This window comes from Littorina saxatilis, linkage group LG9, assembly GCF_037325665.1.
Source record: "Littorina saxatilis isolate snail1 linkage group LG9, US_GU_Lsax_2.0, whole genome shotgun sequence".
Classification (NCBI taxonomy): Eukaryota; Metazoa; Mollusca; class Gastropoda; order Littorinimorpha; family Littorinidae; genus Littorina; species Littorina saxatilis.
Genome location: NC_090253.1, coordinates 32,401,187 through 32,422,361, shown reverse-complemented (window position 1 = coordinate 32,422,361; position 21,175 = coordinate 32,401,187). Strand labels below are relative to the sequence as shown.

Below are 21,175 nucleotides of genomic sequence, written 5' to 3'. Positions count from 1 at the left end.
AAGCATGTTTCCTTTCAAAATGGGGAGAGGGTAGGGGTAGTATTAGGCACCACAGTTCAAAATTTAGCACCGAAGGGGTATTCATATTTTTACTGTGTTCAAAGGTATACCTAACCTGAGATGTGTCAACATTTTAGAAATTTCTTATCACTTTTACCTGTTCAATTACATTTAATTTTGTGTGTGTTTCATACTTGAATTTAAATTATTTTTATTTTCAAACTGAGTTGGTTAAAAGGGTTTTTTTTCTCCATTTTACAAACAAATTAACTGTTTTGTGTGTGTGTGTTTTTGTGTTCTGTATTGTTCCTCTATCACTCTTCTTCAGGTGTGATTATATATTTTATTGTTGATTTGATTGCATATCCACAAAAGGTTCAGAGACATATATTTCAGCATCGTGTAATTTTTCTCAATTGTAGAAGGTCATTTATAAATTACGATTGTGAATGAAACTGGCTCCAGCTGCTGCGTCACTTTAACTTTCAAAGTGAAAATATACATTCGTGCGCCTGCGGTAGCTATACTGCTGGGACCACATCTTTGTTATCCTCAAACGGTTATTTTCTCATTTATTTAATATCAAGGGAAACAACCTGAACTGCACCTCTTGTGCCTCACGTCACCATACGGTAATTACAAGAAGAACATGGCAAGAGTAAGTGAGGTTTATTGGACTAGTTAATTCGTTTAAGTGGTATTTAATGGAAAGCCTGTGACTCAAAGTCTTCAGGTACAATGTGCACACAGAAAATACAAACTGGTTACGTGCTACACGCCGTATACATTCTAATTCTATGGAAAACGAAAGTAGCTATTGAGATATATATAGGCCTATATGGCCTTAAGTCTGAAATGGTGTCCACAGCTGAAATAGCTGTGCAACCTTGGCTCTAACCTGATTTGTACATCAAAGAAAAATAAAATCCTTGTAAAGATTAATGAGACTTGTAAAAAAAAGTATGAAGTACACACCTAGAGAAACATTGTGTGCTCAGTTGTTGTTTTTAATGAAAATGTCGCCATTATCTGAAGTCAGCAGCACTACATTTTGGCCATTTTTTGTGACATGACCTTACAGCATATTGAAACATGGTCTACTCTGTCATATTTATGGGACAAAATGTCATGAATGACTTTTCACTGAGCCAGTAAAACTCAAATGTACCTTTGACAAAGCAAAGTTTTTGAATTTTGTCAGTGAGCCTGCAGAAAATGGGGAGACAAAATTTCACAGAAAGTTCATAACTATTTCCGTAAGACTTCATTTTTGTTCACTGATCAGCTCTAAATAATAATTAAAGATTGAAACCTGATATATTTTTGTAAAAAAGTATTTTACAGTATGTTTTGCAGAGGTATAAAACATAAAAAGGGTTGTTTGACTTGTTTTTGCATGTTCAAAAGTAGTTTGAAGTTTACGTGCAGATTTTCTTGTGAAAAAAGAGTTATGAACTTTCCAACCTTTTGCCTTATAAAAAGAGTAAATTGACTGGTTGGGGAACACCTAGCTTTGTAATGCATTTGGATCCACTAGCAGCAGTCACACTGAAAGTTTGCATCAAGTTCATTCATTGGTGTTTGAGTAATTGAGAAATAAAAAATTCTTGTGAGAAAGTTATGAACTTTCCTACTATCTCCACTGAGAGTGTTTTTTGTCTTTAAATGCTAGCCATGAAAGTTAAGGTTGTAGTGGAACAGCAATTTTGCATATAAAAGTACATTAGATTTAGATACTAAGCAATTTTTGTCACTAAAGTCAAGCAGTATGCTTTAGTTAGCCATTTTCTCTGTGTCTTGCGCACTATTTTTATGTGAGAGTTACTAACTCATGTCAAAACCCAAAATATATGTAAAATGACTATTTTCAGTTTCCAAATTACACTGTACCATGATTTTCATCACAAAAAGAATCTACTGGCTGCTGACTGTTTCTTTCTGAAGTACTTAGCCATTTTGTCATGAAGTTCATAACTTCACATAACTCAAGCTCATTTTTCAAGGGCGTGTTTAAAATAATGCCTTGTTAATAGCAAAAGAGTACATTTGACTTTATCTGGACATTTTGTAAGAAGTTTTCTGAATATCAACCCTCAAAATTACATTTTGATAATTCCAGCATGAATCTGGGTTGACTGCACGGTGTACATAACTTCACATCAACTGACCCTCAGCCCCACGGTGTGAAGTTATGAACACATGCCATGAGTATGATTTATACACAATAATTAATTTACTACACTAAATCACTACCTCAAATGATGTGCTGCTCTTCTCCAGAGTAGGCTGTTACAGTTTGATGTCATTTTTATTTTAATTTACCAGCAGATTTTAGTACGTAGCTTTTCAGTTAAATAAATGATGTGAAGTTATGAACACACAGTCAGCTGACATAAACACTAACTAAATAATGATTTCGGTAACAGTTTTCATGACTGAGTTTGGTTAAGTAAATCATTAAGTTGTTTAGAATTATTTGCAAGAGACTTTAGTTAGTTATTTTAGTATAAATGTGTGATTGATGTGAAGTTATGAACTTTCACAAGTTTCAAACAATTTGTTTTATTTTGGCAATTAAAATCTGATTTTGTAATATAAGTGCAGCTTAACCTATACTATAACTCTGTGTTCTTAGTTTGTCATTGTTTTGCAAATATATTATACAGTAACTGTACTAGAGACCAACATAACAAAAATTCTTGTGAAGTTATGCGCACGCTCACATTTTATGATTTTTGTTATCGTTTGTTTTCACAAATGTTTTACTTTTATTACTTAGTTGTATGTTGATTACAAAGAGTAGCTGGAGAGAAAATAAGATGACATATGCACTTTCTTACTTTGGTTTGAATTAGCCATAGTTTGTGATGTCACGGTGTGAAGTTATGAACTCCTAGGACATTCTAAAAAAACTTTCAGTTTCTGCCAACTCTTTGAGTCAGACAAACATTTTGGTGTATTGAAATCCTTTTGATGGTACTTTTCAAGCACATTTTGCACAAAAACAGCAAAATTGTAGATTTAATGATAACTTATGCCAATATTTGCTGTGAAAAAATTGTGACAATATTAATTTCTATAAATAATACAGATAACCAAAAAATCTTCTCCACACTTCATCTTCAAAAATTACCTTCATGTTCCAGCTCACCTTTTTCAGATTAAAAAACAAAACAAATTGTTTCCTGCCTGTATAAATTAAATTTATTATACCAATAAAAGTAAATTATGTGAAGTTATGAACTTCCCATTAATGGAGTTCACATCTGCATCATGCGTGGCCAAAACAAGTTTAACTTGCTTGAAATGCAAAGTAATTTGCTGTAGCAATTTGCTCAGATGTCTAAAACAGACCCAATACATGTAGCAACAATGATTTAACAAGTCTAAATTTTGTGACGGTGTGAAGTTATGAACTCCTGCAAACTTTTAAACCTGAATCTGTGAAGTGATCAAACATGAGTTTTCTTAAATCATAGCTGTTCCTTGCGTATTTATGCTCTAAAATACATCTCTATTTTCAAAACAAAGAAAATGTTCATTTTTAAAATTGATTTTGTATGTCACAAAAATGGACACCTATTCTGACTTTGGGCCATATATATATGTCACACGCTTTCTTTCTTTGCCACTACTAAAGCAAACGTGTGCAAGATTGTATGTTATCCTACATACGTGAGAGAGACACCCGTGAGATAATAATCGTTCAAATCACACGTGTGTATATCATGTAAATGAGGTCATGTCAAGCAAGTCTGGCAGGGACCTGTTTTTCCACTGCTTATGATGCCAAAGTCACCCAGACAAACGTCATTATAGAAACAAAAATTGCGCTCGCTAATTACCCTCGATGAATCTTTAGAACTAACACGTCACGCCACACTTTCAGAGTGACGTTTTTTTGCTTTGACATAATAGATTGCACGAGGCTTTAGAAGAGATCGAGGTTCCAAAACAAGCGTCTTCAATTTAGCTGCCTCGACTGCAAGACATTTTCAGTAAAATACACGTAAGTACAGTATGTAGGATAAACAGAATACTACATGGCTTGCTGTGTCGTACCAGATTTACACTCGTTGCTTTTTCAAATAGTGAACAGCTCGCTTTCGCTCGCAGTTCAATATTTAAAAAAACAACTCATGAATGTAAATCTGGTACGACACAGCAAGCCATGTAGTATTCTCTATTTACATGCTTTAGGAGCATGGCAAGAACGGATTCAAACTCAAAATCGTCCCTCCAAAAGCCAAAAAATGCACACACGACTTTTATTTCTCCCGCTGTTATCGTTTCTTCTCTTTACAAATTCTTCAACGCTCAGAATACTGAAAACGGCATCCCAGACGACAGTACTGTTTCCATACGCGAATTTAGCTTCCCTTAAAAAGTGGCTCGCTCAGGAGGCCTGTTAGTCTGACACTATAAGGACAGAGTTCTGAACATAGATGACAAAGATTCCGGAATTAACAAATATTTCGCGGATGCAGACACAGAAAGACGTCATGAAGAATGCGATGCTTCAAAAGATACAGACTGTGACGATGACTGTGACGTCATTCACATATACCGAGACGTCATTCACAGTTGTTCGGTCACTTCCGTCAAAAAGTAGATCTCTCCACAATGGCTGCTCCTGTGTTTAGGTTTGTCAAGCTTGAGTACACAAAACGTGTTTGTTCTCTCCTCTGTTGAAGCTGTGAGACATAAATGCTATTCCGACTTGGTCGTGTGACAGAGTTTTCTTCCACACTCGATTAGCTGATGTCTAACTCAGCCTGACGGCTTCGTTAGACAATCAACGTAATCTCGTGTGGAAGAAAACGTCTGTCACACGACCAAGTCGGAATAGCAGGTAATATCATTATATAATATAAAAACATTAGTATTAGACTTAAATATTTCCAATGACAATGCGCTGCCTTCCTCGTGACTCTATATTCATATAAAATGGTACAGTTAGGATCATTTGTTTTGGGTGATATATTCAAACTGTAAATTTGTCTGTCAGTCGATCATGGCCTAATGCAACAGCTTTGACAAGAAATGAGCTAAGACTTTGACAGTACATACTCATACAGATGGCAGAGATGATTCCAAATGTTTGATTGGCAGTTGTACCATTTAGTGTTAACTATTCTATTTTCAGTGACATCATCATTTGACCATCTTTCACGGTGCCCCACCTGAAGCCGTTAAAATGAAGTCGGAAGAAATTGAGCAGCTGTTGACAGCGCTGAAGGGGATGAGCATTACAGACAGTCATGTTCTCAGTCCTCTTAAGAAGATACGCCACAATGCCATGGCAACCAAAGGAGGCGTCCAGCGATTGGCCAAACTGGCATGTGTTCCTCGTTTGCTAAAACTACTGTACCATTATGTTTCAAGCGACAGTACAGAAAGTGAGAAAGAGAAAGCCACGAGTGAGAGCAAAGTGACGGTCGCTCTCAGCATTGTGTCCAATCTGTTGATGGACAAAGTTGTAAGACAGCAGGTATGTTGTAATAACAAAGCAACCCAAATTTCCTTAACCTTCACCAGATCACGCTTTGGACTACACAGCCCGGGTGATGTGGTTCATGTACGACCCATATTTTCTCAAGCAGGATTCAACGTAAAAAGTATGGGTCATATACAACCAAAGCCATTAAATTAGGATAAACGTTTTACCGCGCCTCTTTGCAGAGTATGGGTCTTACTCGACCCACGCCATCCAAATAGGGATAAACATTCCTTCTTTAATTCCATAAGGGTTGCCCACGACCCGCATCATCCGGACTGCCCAGTTTAAGTTACGTCATTGTTCATATGTTTGTTTATAAAGATAATCCTTCAGAAAGTGGTCGATGGTGTTTGAGGATAACATGAATCTTAATCAAAATCTCTCAATAGTTACAGAGATGACACTTTTGTCAGGCTCTGGATCGTCCACGACCCAGGAAGCACAGTGAAGGTTAAGGGAAATTCCTATCAGGCCAATATGAAATAACCGTACCTTAATTGCCTTCCACTTATGTTTGGTGTTTGTACTGGCTGCTCAGTGAATTGTAGTGGTATACTTCTTTTACTGCATTTTGTGTATGAACAGTTTAGTCTTTAATACATGTAGCTTTATGTATAGCTTTGTGTCTGTCCACCTGCATTTTGATCTGTGTGTTTCTGTCTGTCTGTTTGCCTTTATGAATGTCTGTCTGTTTGTGAAAGAAGTCATTTTTAACCAACAATAAAATGTTACTTTTTTGTGTGCAGGTAAAGCGGGATGGAATGGAGACATTAGGTGAGTTAATTTTACCAAAACAATTCACATGCATAATTATGTTAAAAATGGCCTGATGCAATTTACTTAAGCCGATTTCTTTATTTTCTTTTAATTTTCTTCAAATTTTGAAACAAAATGTCAGGTTTGTTGTAAAGGAAAAATTTTATCTATTTTTTTTTTTTTAAATGACATTCAGTGATGAGGTAGGCATCCGTCAGGCTCGAGAAAACATGGAGTTGTGCTAAAGATGGTGATTCTGGTAAATTGCTTTGTGAGTCTGGGCAGGCCAATACAGGAAATGACATGAATCAAGAACATCAAGTTTTTCAAGCAGCATTAATTACTTCATTCCCCCCCCCCCCCCCCCCCCCCCCCCCCCGTCCAATTTTTTTTTTCTTCTGATTTTTTCGATTATACCTAGTTGATGTTACCCTGTGGTCATTTCAGTGACGCTACTGACTGACTGTACCAGCGAAGAAGTTCACATACGCTGCTGTCGGTCATTGGGCAACCTGGCCATGGACTCTCCTTCTCGTTACGTGATGTCTCAGGCCAACGCTGTTCCAGCTCTTCTCAAGATCCTGGAAATTCGGTACATTGAAGTGAAGAAATCGGACATCCCGGAAGCATCTGCCACAGACTCACAAAAGGAAGCTCCTGATTTAGATGAGGAGATGGAACTTGAAGTGAAGTTTCCTTCTGCAGCATTGGTAGAGGCTGCTTGCCGTGTTGTCAGGTAGATACAACATAATGCAAAGCAATATGATACAACTTTTCTGTCTGTTATGTTATTACATTCATGTACTATAATCGTTATTTGTGACCAAAATATAACATTTGACACAGATTGTTACATCTGTTGTTCTATGAGATGGCGCTAGCACTTTAGTGTGTGTTTAGGTTTATTTAGATTTGTTTACTTTTTACCAGTACTTTTGTGTGCTGTGACTTTGAGTGCAGTGAAGAATTGATTCTAACAGTTGCTTGCAAATTGCTGAAAACTTCATGAAAGACTCTTGGTCTGTGAAAGAGTCACAAATAATTGTTTTCTTCCGGTTCCAGATACATCAAGGACGACAATAAAGTGCGACAGCAACTCGTGGAAGCTGGGATAGTAGCTCCACTCTCCATGCTCATCACGTCTGATGAATCAAAACTCATTGGTTGTGTCATGAGAACAATGTCAGAGTTGTGGACCAAAATGAGCAAAAGGTAGGTACACATTTTCTCTTTTGGAACCACAGGTGTGTTTGTGAGTGAGTAAGTGAGTGAGTGTGTGTGTGTGTGCGAGTGAGTGTGTGTGTGTGTGTGTGTGTGTTTGTGTGTGTTTGTGTGTGAGAAGCGTATGAAAAAAAGAAAGAAAAAACTGCCATTGCTATGAAAATTAAACAAGTCGCATAAGGCGAAATAACAACATTTAGTCAAACTGTCGAACTCACAGAATGAAACTGAACGCACTGCATTTTTCACCAAGACCGCATACTCGTAGTTTCGTCAGTCCACCGCTCGTGGCAAAGGCAGTGAAATCGACATGCCAGAATAGTGCGGTAATGGTCGCGCTGAGTAGGATAACACGCTTTTCTGTATCTCTATTCTTTTAAGCGTACTGAGTTTGTTTTTAATCCAAACATATCATATCTATATGTTTTTGGAATCAGGGACCGACAAGGAATAAGATGAAATTGTTTCTAAATCGATTTCGGACAATTAATTTTAATCATAATTTACATATTTTTAATTTTCAGAGCTTGTTTGTAATCCAAATATACCATATTTATTCCCCCCTCTGCTTCTTTACCTCTGTAAACTTGTAGAGCTAGTTATTTTTCGATAATGACCCAGCAACCAAACAAATAACGAGCCAGCAACAGCCTGAATCCTCGATAGTGCAATGGGTTGAGAAGCTGTTCTGTTTTGGTACTACTTTTGCGACTGAAAAGTTCCGAACGCTCTATACGTACGAAATATACATCTCTGGAGCAAACAATACAAACATACCGCATTTAAATTAACAACTACAGGCCTGAACACATGAATCTCCATATAAAATCCATGAGTTAGGTTGTTTTCTGAATCTAGATCTGCCGTGCACACACCGTTCATCACAAGCAAATTCCCAAGGCAAGTAACTCATACTCTTGCCGACAAGAGTAGTTCCCCTTCTTTTAACGCAGTTTCTTCGACAACACTGACTCAGTGCAATCCGACGGTCAGTTTTCAACAATATTTCATTTTATAAACAGATCACACGCAACCAAATGCACACATCTCATCAATTTAAACAACATAAAGCGGTTTCATACACTATTTTCCCCAGAAAACTGAACTTCATGCAGTAATTAACGTTGGAACACGGGTGCAAAAGTTCGTCTGCTAGTCCCATTTGACGAAAGAACATTATCCTGAACGATACTAAAACATAAACAGAACACACAATATCTGCCTTTACCGCCACAGCAGAATAACAGCATATCTGTGTACTTGATTTTAGTCTAAAACAGGGAAACTGACAAGAAGTGTTAACAGAATGGAATGATTTGCACGGAACTATACAACCGCGCATTAATCGATCGCCTGCGCAGGTTGACTGGTTGAGTGATTCGGATTCGATCAAACTTTCGCACAAAAACTCCTGTTTTCTTTGAATAACTGAAGAAAGGAGGAATAAAGAGGTTACACACCTCGTCTCAGTGATTATTAAAAATAATGGTCTCAGTTCGCGGTCATGAAAAAGCTCGCTGAAGCTCGCATTTTTCATGATCCGCCAACTTCGACCATTATTTTTAATAATCACTGAGACTCGGCATGTAACCTCTACGTATATGTTTTTGGAATCAGACAATGACGAAGAATAAGATACAATTGCTTTTGGATCGTTTAATAAAAAATAATTTTAATGACAAGTTTCCAATTTTTAATGACCAAACTCATTGATTATTTATTAGGCCACCAAGCTGAAATGCAATACCAAAGTCCGGCCTTCGTCGAAGATTGCTTTGCCAAAATTTCAATCAATTTGATTGAAAAATGAGGGCGTGACAATGCCGCCTCAACTTTTACAAAAAGCCGGATATGACGTCATCAAAGACATTTATCAAAAAAATTTAAAAAACGTCTGGGGATATCATTCCCAGGAACTCTCATGTCAAATTTCATAAAGATCGGTCCTTCTTCTTCTTCTTGGCGTTCGCAGAGGTTACACAATCAGTCCAGCACTGGTGATAAATGTTGTCGTTTTCTCCAACTCCTGTCGACTGCCGTATAGTTTGGTCTGCAAGGGAGTTGGTGACGGCCACACTTCTTTTCGTTCCTCATCTAGTAAGGGACATCGCTGTAAGATGTGTTCCGCTGTTTGGTCCTCTTGACCGCAGGCACAGGTTGGTGATGGCGCCAGCTTGAACTTTCGGTTCATGTGAGCATTGAGCCTGTTGTGGCCAGTACGCAGCCTGATGAGGTTGACTTGCTGCTCTCTGGACATTGTGTGGTAGTCATCTCTGTTTGTCCTTGGCCTCATCAATGCCTTGATGATTGTCTTCTGCTCACTAAAGCTGACACTGTTTTCAGGTTGGTCTTCCACGGCTCCTTCTTTTGCCAGCTCATCTGCCCTTTCATTTCCTGGTATCCCACAGTGTGCTGGTATCCACTGGAGGACAACTCTTCTGGTTTGTCTGACCATCTGTAATGCTTTGGCCAGCTGTGGGAGTTTGTCGTTCTCTAGGGCCTGAAGGACTGAAAGGGCGTCTGAGAGGAAGACAACTTGGTAGCAAGGGTCTGCGGAGTCCTGAACGAAGGAGGCGGCCTGCATGAGAGCTTCTGCTTCTGCTTTATAGTTTGTGCAGTGTTTGCCAGTGGCAACGCTGGATGTAGCTGTATGTCCCCCAGGGAACTGGATGAGAATGCCTGCACCTCCATTGAGCACGGCGTTAGTTGCTGATCCATCGGTGTATACATGGATCCACGCCTCTTTTGGGTACTGTTCGTCGATCAGGGCTAAGGTGAGTGCCTGTCGAGCTGTGTCATTCTGATCTTCTCCTGAGGTAACATGTGGAACACTTGTGCAGATCTGGATGCCTGGTTTCTCTGTTGCCTTGGGGGTTTCCTCTTCTTCTTGAGTCAGAGGTAGAGTGTTCTGTGGAAGGACTTCCCTGTACTGTCGAGAAAGTCTCTTGCTCTCGTGTACAAAACTGCTCCGTTTAAGCCGGTTCTTGGTGAGGTTGCTCAGTCTGTGCTTCATGGGGTGGTCGGGTAGGCACTTGAGCTTCTCGGCCTGTACCATAGTCTTGGCTTCTCTTCTCTGACAGAGGGGTTGGATGGTGGTAAGCTTCTCCATTTCCTTGATGGGCGTGGATTTCATTGCACCAGTGATGAGTCGGAGGGCCTGGTTTTGCACACGGTCAAGGGTCTGCAGGTTTGTCTTGGCTGAGGTTGACCACGCTGTGGAGCCGTACTCGAGGTGGGGTCTGATTGTTCCCTGGTATACTGTCTTCAGTATCTTCTCGTTCGCTCCCCAGGTGGTACCTGCCAACTTCCTGAGTATGGCTAGCTTGCGCCGGGCCTTCGTCTCTGCCTGTGCAATGTGTGGTTTCCAGGTCTGCCGCCTGTCAAAGGTGACACCAAGGTACGTTGCTTCTTCATCCTCTCTCAGAGGAGTTCCACCAAGCCTAATGGTTCCGGCTTTCTGCTTTGGCGACAGTGTGAATAGGGTGGTGGAGGATTTCTCCTTGTTGATGGAGACGCACCAATCTTCTGCCCATGCGTTCAGCCTATCTGCCGCTTGCTGCATTCTGTAGGTGGCAGTACTTGCGTGCTCCTCCTTGCACCAGATCACAAGGTCGTCTGCGTAGAGAGCAGCTTTGATCCCCTTGGGCATCTCAGACACCAGATCGTCGATGAAGAGAAGGAAGAGTGTGGGGGAGAGGACTCCGCCCTGAGGGACGCCATGACGAAGGAGGAACTTCTTGCTTTTGGTCTGGTCGACGTTAACTCTTGCCCTGCGGTTATAGAGGTAAGAGCGAATCCACTGGTACATGTTGCTGGACACGCCTTTCCTCAGCAGTTTTACAAGGAGTCCATCTTTCCAGACCTTGTCAAAGGCCTTCTGAAGATCTATCCAGGTGACGAAGACCAGCTTCTGTTCCTGAAAGGCATCTTCAACTTCTTGCGCCAGGTAAGTGACCTGATCTTCAGTGCTGCGGAACTGTCGGAATCCAGCTTGCTCAGGGGCGAGGAGGTTCCTGGATTCCAGGTACCACCTGAGGCGCTCGTTCACAATTCTCTCCAGGGTCTTCACAACACAGCTGGTGAGGCTGATTGGGCGATAGCTGGTGGCCTTCTTTGGATCCTTCCCTTTTTTTAAGATGGGGATCATGATCGCTTCTCGCCAGAGTTGTGGTAGCGATCCTTCTTGCCAGCTGCTGTTGAAGACCTCGAGTAGCTTGTTCTCTGCTGCACTACCAAGGTGGGTTAGCATCTCGTTGGTGATGCCGTCTGGGCCAGGGGACTTCTTCGCCTTTGACTTTTTCAGAGCTGAGTGCAGCTCGTGGAGTGTGAGTGGTTGACTCATGGCGTCCACTGTCGACTGTCTGGCAGGTCTCTCTCTTTTCTCTCTTCTTGCTTCTCTCTGTTTCTCGGGGCTAACATGGAGGTTGCTCTCAGCTGCATAGCTTTCAGCAAATTGGTTGGCAGCATGCTTTCCAGTTAGCACCTTCCCGTTCTCTTCTAATGTGATCTTTCCTCTGCTGGTGTTCTCATCATTCAACTGCTTGGTGAGCCTCCAGAGCTTTCTGCCATCCTTCTCAAGGTTCAGAGAGCTTGTTTTCTCTTGCCAGCTTCTCCGTCTTGCCTGTAGCTTCTTTTTGAGAAATTTGGCTTTGGCTTCCTGGAGGCGGATGTTGTTGTTTTGTGACGGGTTGACTTCTGCTTCCCTTCTGGCGTCTGCCAGATCATCATCCAGTTCCTGCAATTCATTGCTCCAGTAGGGCTTATAGTCTCTCCTGGCACCCCTGGGAATGGACTCACGCGCTGCTCTGAGGATGCTCATGTTGAAGTCCTTCGCCACCATGTTGATGTCTCGACCCTCGACTCTGATGTCTTTGGTGAGTTCGCTGGTGCGGTGTCTAAAGAGGAACCAGTTCGCTCTTTTGTAGTTCCACCGTGGGAAGGAAGCTTCAGTGCAGGACTCCATGCCCAGGGTCAAAAAGACTGGCCGATGGTCACTTCCACCTAGCTGTTCTCCGACCTCTCTGCTGGTTAGCTGGTGCATGTCTTCCGTGCAGAAAGCTAGGTCAGGAGTTGATGTAGTGTGCCATCTTCTGGAGTAGAATGTAGGGCAGTCAAAGGGACTGTTCAAAAGGATGAGACCTTTGTCGTCCTGCCAGTTCTCCACCTCTTCTCCTCTCCGATCCAGGTGGTCATATCCCCAACTCTGTGAATGACTGTTGAAGTCACCCACCACGATGAAGTTGGAGGCCTTTGCAGGGATCGTGTCAAGGGCGAGGTGTCTATCATTGGGGCAGTAGAAGTTGACAAGATGGAATTCTGATGTCTTCGTCTGGATTCGAATCACCTGATATTCGGAGTCCTCCATGTGCGTTTCTATCAAACAGGCATTGATGTTGTTCCTGATGAGGGTCAGGATTCCTCCTTTGCTTCGGTCTGTTCTGTCGGACCTAAGGCATTGGTAGCCTCTCACTTTGAAGGACTTTTGGGGTGTCAGGTGCGTCTCCTGAATACAGCAGATGTTGATGTTCTTCTCATGCAGGATATGCTCCAACTCTGTCTTCTTGTTCAGGATACTTTCTGCGTTCCAGTGCATGACCTGAAAAGGTCGCTGCTGACTGGGTTTCTTCCTGGTTGTGGTGGTGCCAGTCACTTTCCTCCCGCGTCCCCTGGCGTGACAAGACGGACGGGAGGGACCTCCAGTAGTTGGGGCTGGGTCCCTTTGAGGCATGGGACCCGACGCTGCTCCACCCTGGGGGGTCCTCAATGGGCGAGCGCCAATTCCATCTGTGCTGGTTGATTGTGTCATCATTTGCGTAAGTGCGTGTACCCGTGGTTTGTTAGAATGCGCCGTGCGGCCCGGGTCCTCCGTCTTCAGCATTCGGGGTTTTCTGTCGGGGTTACCTCACCCTTAGCTCATGGCCCGTACGTCCTACCCTGAGAGCACAGGGGGGAGGATTTTCCGGGATCCCACCCGGAGCCAGTTTGGTCCGCGGCCGCAAGCGGCTGATCTCCATATCTGAAGACCGTTCCCCTATCCGCCACCCGGGGACGCGCTGGGTTGGGGGTGGTCGCCCCACTGAAAATCCCACACTGGGTTAAGAAAGATCAGCCTGTCCCAGTCTCATGTCAAATTTCATAAAGATCGGTCCAGTAGTTTAGTCTGAATCGCTCTACACACACACACAGACACACACACACAGACACACATACACCACGACCCTCGTCTCGATTCCCCCTCTATGTTAAAACATTTAGTCAAAACTTGACTAAATGTAAAAAAGAGTTGTTAGATATTCTTAACAGTGTTGAACTTGTGCAAGGTATATGAAAAATGTAACGTGTGCAAATAAAGAGCCAAAAAAAGTTAACGAAGCATAAATGTAACTTGTGTCTAAAAACATTTACTGTTTGTGCAGAATAACAGAGAGGATGGCCAACGAGGTGTCACGAGCAGGCATCATGAAAAAGCTGATGGATCTCATCGACTGTGAGGATGACACACTCTCCTATCAGGCCTTCACAGTACTCCTACCCTTGGCAGCCCACCCTCACTCAGCAGCTCTCATCGGCGCTTCTGATGGAGTCCACTTCTTCTTTTCCCACCTTGACTCCCCTCGCAGGCACATTGTCGGCATAGACATGATCAGTGGGCTGTGTCAACTGTCCAAGGAGGCAGTGAACCGTGTCAAAATGCGAGAGGTGGGTGCGCTGAAGGTGCTGCTGAAAACACTGAAGGACGATGAGATGGTAGAAGTTCAGGACCGTGTCATTAGCTGCCTGGTCAATTTTCTCTACGACGACGCCAGTCTCACCATCATGCTGGACGATGGTCTGGTGGACATTCTCCTCTCTCACCTGCAGCGATGTGGGGGGTACACTTCGGACTTGTCGTTGGATGTTCACAAAATTGCAGAGAGACTCTATGAACCTGATGAGAACAGTGTGTTGGAGATTCCATATCCAGCTGCTGATCAATCTGCAGAGAATAGTGTATCGCACCCTGTGGATGACTCTTACAGCAAGGAATGCAGCACAGAAGGAGTGCTAGAAACAGAGATAGATCCTTTGTTAAAGCATGATGGTTCAGGGAAAGCAAGTTTTCCCAAGAACGAAGACTATTTTAATGATGAACAGGATATGTTTGAGACTGAAGAAGAGGAATCCGCAGCAAGAGAAGGTCAACGCATAGCTGCAGAAAAAGGAAATGCTGAAGCAAACCAAAATGAAGTTGGCGATGAGGAAGGATGGTCAAAAATGGAAGAGAGTCCAGAACCTGTCCCTCGCCATACGTACAGCATAAATAGCCCAACGTACCAAGCAGAGAGCGAATGGCGTATGGAAGACTACCATCCCGGTGTCACCCGCAAATCCTATAACACCAATCTCTCTCCAACCTCAGGGACTAATTATTCAGAAGACAGTGGATCACCCACACACAATCCATACAGCCCTCTGAGCACACTGAGCTATCACTCTCCTTCACAGAGCGACCATCTTTCTCCAACACATTCCTCTCCTGCGTCATCTCCGGCTTACTCCTACGCCACTCTGTCTCCAGATTCCTCGTTTTGTGACTCCCCACCTGGCAGCCCTCAACCTGGAATAGACACTGCATTTTTCTCACCTCTGAGTCCTCTCAGAGGGGCCTCGTCACCCGAGTGGGAGAGAAGCACATCTCCTTCCCCCACCACCTTGCAAGGTTTCGCAGGTCTTGAATTTTCATCATCAGAAGATGAGGAAGAGCAGGAGGACTTTGTATCAGAGCAGCAACCTCAGCAAACTGGGAGCATCACTGATCAAGGTAATGAATCTGTCAGTGACAACACACACCCAGCTTCGAAAGTGCGTTTCACATTATTCAAGGAAGAAGTGCCTCCGAAGGTTGAAGCCGAATCCATGGACTGTGATCCTTGTGAAGCAAGAAAGAGGAGTCACCAGAATGAGTCTGTGAAGGAAGCATCTTTGCTGTTTCCTGACTTGTCCAGCAGTGTTTCAGGTGCTGGAAAAAGAAAGCTATTTGAGGAAGCCAGTCAGCAGTTTGGTGCTTCTGTAAGCCCCAGTGTGCTTGATCAAAGATTCTTCAGGATGACAGAGCCTTCTCAGGAGAAAGAGAGAGAGGATGCGTCTTCAACAAAACGGCCTAAAGTGCATGCACAAAAAAGATCTGAAGGCCATTCTTCCACCACTCAGATTAATATCCTCATCGTACTGTCACGGCTGTCTGTGTGTGATGATCTCAGCAAGTACCTGGCAACATCCAGGGGTGTATGCTGTTTGACAGACCACCTGGCCTTTGCTAGGGAGCCACAGGATCGCTGTGTGAGAACTCTGTCTCGCATCCTGTGCAGTCCTCATTGTTTGACCGCTCTGCTGACCATGTGTGCGCCTGCCATTCTGGTCAAAACACTCATGCTGGATTCAGGTTCAGTGCTTGTCTCTGATAGTACAACTCGCTGTGAAGTGGATGGGTCCTTCGGACGATCAGGTTCTCACCTTTCCAGGCAAGAAGAATCCATTGAATTAGATATGAGGTCCTTGATGAGGATGAGTGCAGGGTCCAACAGAAGCAAATCTATAGAAATACGACAACCACTGTTACGGATGCAAAGTGAACCCATCCTCAGAAAGTCGTCATCACAGAACACGTCATCTGTGGGAACAGATCGCACGCTTACAAATCCAAGAAAGCAGCGTGGAAGCAGGATTTTAAAAGCACGTTCAGAGAAAACAGACCCTTGTGAACCTGGTTCCTCTGGCAGCAGATCAGGCTGGGCATCCAAGAAACTGCATGAGAACCTGGTCAAAGTTGGCGCCCAGCTGCTGGCGGATTTGAGCAACCAGGCAATGTCGCCGTACGGAGAGGGAGTCATCTTGTACACTTTTCACTGCCTGTCTGCCCCCAAACAACTGATGTTTGCTGCCAGCCTTCTTTTCCTGCAATCCAGTTGGTACGAATGTTTATACACTGACCCCCTACCCCCACCCGCCCTCTAAAGACCATCATAGTCTGAGAAAATCATATCTTAAAGATGGAAGTCTTAGAATTGAGGTACATTTAGCAAGGTTTTGAATTTGAAATATGAGAAAGCATGGTCCTATAAGGGACCAAGTATTAAAGTGGGGAGTCTTGAAAGGGAGGTTCCACAGGAATGTTTGCTGGAATGTCCGGTAAATTCAAAGTTCATGGCAAGGATTGTTGCAGGAGAATTGAAGTTTGGGTCAAAATTAGGCTCGTTGTTAACCTTAAAAAAAACACGAAACAAACGCACACACTCAAGACAAAATCACTTACACAAGAAAAGGTGTGTTTTTTCTCCAGAGAAGCCTCCATCATTACTTTCTGAAACCATCGAAAATATATCACATATTCTCTAACTCTAAAGATGATAAAATGTTAACGACAAAGCAGAGTTTTATTCTTTGTCCCAATTTCCATTTGTAACATTTATTTTTCTTCTTGTCGAATCCTTCATGTTCATAAAACTTGCTTCAAACAAAAATGTTAATTGTTTTGCAGGCCTCGAGAAAGACGACAAAAGTTCCTTTTCCAGGAGGGAGCCTTGGACAGGGTACTAACGGCTCTGCAAGCCCACAATGACAGCAGCACTATCATCAAAGATGTTTTGGTGCTTGGGTTGGTCTTTTTCGCACATGGGCTCATTATTTCACCGAGGTTTCAGCCTGCAGACGTCCCACGGCTGTTCCAGAAAGCAGTAGAAGCGCTCAGTTCTGGAGATGGTTTGGAGGACACTGCTAAAACTCAAGAATCACAAGCTGGAATGGGAAGAAGCAGTCAAGGCAAGGAAAGGAGCAGTTGTAAGTATACGGCAGCTGAAAAAGACTTGCAATTAGTGGTAGGAAGGGGGAGGTTGTCCAAGGTCATTTGGGCCAGTCGAGAACAACTGTCAACAAACTCCACCATGTTTGCAGCTATGTTGCAAGGAAGTTACGTTGAATCTACCCAGTCGCAGGTATCCATCAGCGATGTGTCACCACAAGCCTTGACTTTCATCCTCCATTTTCTTCACGGTTGTGATGAGCAATGTGCCGTGCTCAAGTCTGCTGAACGGAGGGAAAGGGATGCTGCTACAGATGAAACTGGGCAAGGAAGTTCCCTCAAGCACCCCAGACAATCGGGTCTGGGTTCCAGCTCTCAGCAGCACTTGAAGGATGTGCTGAACTTGATAGCCCTTGCTGACCGATTCCTTCTTCCAGACCTTGTGCAATACCTCAGTGCCGTTGTGAGCACCTCCCTGCTGGACAACACTTGTGTAGAGGAGGTACTGCGTTTCGCTGTTTTCCACTGCCTGTCAGAACTGGCAGAAGATGCAGCGAAGAGCTTGCTGATGTCGCCTCGCTCCATTGCAGACATAGCCAGCTGTCTAGTCAGCCTGGCAGAGGGTCCGTTTGGATCAGACATTGCAGCCGTTCTTCTGTCGCTGCTGAGGAGAGGAGTGATGACTAATCAATAAACATGAAAAAAGTATGCACTACTTTGTATACATTGAGAGGGAGAGGTGGTCTAAGTGACTTCATTTCATTTTATGATCATCCGAGGTTGTTTTCATTTTCTTTAACCTGAATTGTAGCCATGTGGGCTGTTTTTCTGTCAGTTAAAGTGATTAACTCTACAAGGAACTTAGTCGATAAATATCGACAGGGGGCGGACAAATGGTTTACATGTGAAATGTGTGTATATGGGTGTGGGTCTGAAACAAACAAACAAACAAACAAACCATGTGAACCCCCCCCCCCCCCCCCCACCGCTCGCGGGCTGAACGACTGACGTCACATGTCGCTTCGGTCTTTTCCAGAAGAACACCGCGTGTTCACCACGCCTTTCCAACTATGTGCTCCCATACAGTTTTGGTAGATACATGCTTGTGCAAGTATGTTATTAGTATTACCAATATGAATCTTATTTTCCTTTCGATGGTCAGTTTTACTCACCTCTGTAACGGCAGTCACCTCTGCGAATGCTGTCGAAGAATCTAACCGAAAGTAAACATTCTGGGAATCTACGCGCATCGGCCTTGACGCAAGTTCAATACTGAGCCAATGAGCACGGCGCGAGAATCTTCCCGCACCGTAGACCAGATTAGTAGGTGCTTGATTTTGGTATTTTGATTTTACATAACATTAAACCTTTCTTGGGGTTCATGGTCATGGCAACAGCCATAATAATATATATCATGTATAATATTACATTTCAGCGTATTTGAATTACATGTCATCATACCAAACTGTCATACATTTTTATTCCCACATCATTCTGATTGATCACAACCAAACCTACTATCAGTGGACACATCCAAATGTAAGCGCCTGTTCTTGACAACTTTTAATCGATCTAAAAATAGCAACTTGCTGGGTCTTTTGCCGCCAACAGACACTGTTTGGCCTGTAGGTAAAATGTACAATGTATTTTCTGATTTGTGCACAAAAGCTTTTTTTCTTTTTCTTTTTTTTTTTAACATAACAATGTTTAATGTCACTGTATGTTTAAAAGACCATGGTCATATTTGTAAAAAAAATGTTAAATTAGAAAATAAATAACATTTTGGTTCATGATTTTTCCTACACCTGTGCTGAAAATAAGAAATAAAAATGTCGGTATATAAGTCGCTCAAATACAAGTAGGTATGAATGGCTCGGTTTGAGTTTGTTGCAGTTGACCCTGCACAATGCGACCTATCATGTTTTTGCGATTTTGCCGTCACCCCTCCCATAGGGTGACGTATTTCACAACTTCCTGTGTTACACAAACTCTGTGATGACCAAATTTGCCTTCACTCCTCCCATAGGGTGACGGATTTCACAACTTTCTACAGATGAACAATGTTGCCTCCACCCCTCCCATAGGGTGACGGATGTCACAACTTCCTGTGTACACAAACTGATGACGTATTTCACAACAAAATGGCGCTGCCCATGGTCAACCTCGAAACTATCCGTATAGAATGGGGGCGTCCTCGCCCCCATAATAACTCTGCATTTGATCAATGATTACAGCCTTTGCCATTACACATTGAAAGAAGCATTTATTTTAAAGGTATTGGTAAACTTAATTAAAGGTGCAACAGACGTGCGCGAAGCATGTTTGAATCATCGATGTTCAAATGTTGTGTGGAGTACACTTATTTTTCCAAAAATACACCAAGTTTGTTTGAGAATACTCCAAATGCAAAACAGGGGTTCCCAGGTCTGCTCTGAGTTAAGATTGTCCCCTTTTTAAAACTTTCATTTTTTCAGATTTTCAGTTCATAACATCTGTAAATTTACCTCCATTTTAAAACTCCCTCCTTTTTAAGACCTGATGTTTTCAGATTTCTGAAAGTCCTAATTAGGTAAGGGGTTGGTGGGGGTCTACTGGATATGCCCATAGCCTCTTCTTTTAAAGTAAACAAGCAGTACTACAGAGACAAATTGAAATTCAAGTCTGTGTGTAATGTTGGTGTTTTTCACTAGAGCAGTGATTATGGAAGTGTCCCAGTGTCAATCTTTCTGTTATTCTGCTGGGTGTTACACCAGGTAGAAAGTTTGGTTTTTCCTCCATGTCTGTTTACATCAAAACATTTCTGCTCTTTAGCAAGTCCTCTGTTTTAATGCTACTTTCCATCATAAAGTGAATGTAAATGATGTTTCAAAGTTATGGTCTTGAAATTCATAACTGCAGAAAGACAACACTGTGTGCTACATGTAGCTTTTGAAGTAAACTACATGGGATAAACGTCTTGTGTAGTGTATACAGCTAAAAAATAATTGTTTACGTAACTGTAATTTCACACTATTAAATCTGCAAAAAGTCCCCACTCAGCACAGAATGCACAGCACATTTGTTCGATTGCTGATATGTTTTCAAATGGAGAAATGCTACTAGCTTGTGTAAAATCTAGATGAATCTGTAATAGTTGACATGGAAAGGAGGGTATCTATGTGTGATAGAGATGGTTATATGATCAATTAAAAAACGAAATCAATATTGTTTCCCTTCGATTTATTTTGTGTTGGTGATGTTGGTAAGGACTACACTGTTATAATCATTGTCTTTACACGGAACAACAATATATTTTACACTGGAGATAAACAAAAAATGAACAAAGAAATTGTTTGATTGTTGATACCTTACTTAGATCAACCATATGCACAGAGTGAGCAGTCAAAAGCAATTGAAGTGAATCTGTGGTAATGAATGTGATACATGCACTTCTTCTGAAGCTTGATCATAGTGTGCAAGGAAAGTGAATTTAAGGTGATGCTCCACAGTTTCTTTGCACCCCCCGCGGGTTAGGGGGAAGAATTTACCCGATGCTCCCCAGCATGTCGTCTTTTCTTTATTTGGTGTTTAACGTCGTTTTCAACCACGAAGGTTATATCGCGACGGGGAAAGGGGGGAGATGGGATAGAGCCACTTGTCAATTGTTTCTTGTTCACAAAAGCACTAATCAAAAATTTGCTCCAGGGGCTTGCAACGTAGTACAATGTATTACCTTACTGGGAGAATGCAAGTTTCCAGTACAAAGGACTTAACATTTCTTACATACTGCTTGACTAAAATCTTTACAAAAATTGACTATATTCTATACAAGAAACACTTAAACAAGGGTAAAAAGAGAAACAGAATCCGTTAGTCGCCTCTTACGACATACCAGCATGTAGTCTTTGTTTGTAGGAAATTAAATATACATGGTACAAAAA

General features: G+C 42.4%; 1 protein-coding gene across 1 annotated transcript; it reads left to right on the top strand.

Annotated features, from left to right (window-relative positions):
- The first annotated feature begins 596 nt into the window (after window positions 1–596).
- Window positions 597–18,626, top strand: LOC138977041 (uncharacterized). Its single transcript, XM_070349943.1, has 7 exons — window positions 597–658; window positions 5,147–5,491; window positions 6,247–6,274; window positions 6,704–6,992; window positions 7,319–7,468; window positions 13,894–16,425; window positions 16,995–18,626. Exons 2-7 carry the CDS (start codon window positions 5,198–5,200, stop codon window positions 17,947–17,949), a joined length of 4,248 nt encoding a protein of 1,415 aa, XP_070206044.1. The 5' UTR covers window positions 597–658; window positions 5,147–5,197; the 3' UTR covers window positions 17,950–18,626.
- The last annotated feature ends 2,549 nt before the right edge of the window (window positions 18,627–21,175 follow it).

Excerpts from the sequence above, each read along its gene's own strand:
- LOC138977041 (XM_070349943.1), top strand. The coding sequence starts at position 5,198 with ATGAAGTCGGAAGAAATTGAGCAGCTGTTGACAGCGCTGAAGGGGATG. Across the intron at positions 5,492-6,246 it reads ACAAAGTTGTAAGACAGCAG|GTAAAGCGGGATGGAATGGA; the intron begins GTATGTTGTAAT and ends TTTTGTGTGCAG. Across the intron at positions 16,426-16,994 it reads CTTTTCCTGCAATCCAGTTG|GCCTCGAGAAAGACGACAAA; the intron begins GTACGAATGTTT and ends ATTGTTTTGCAG.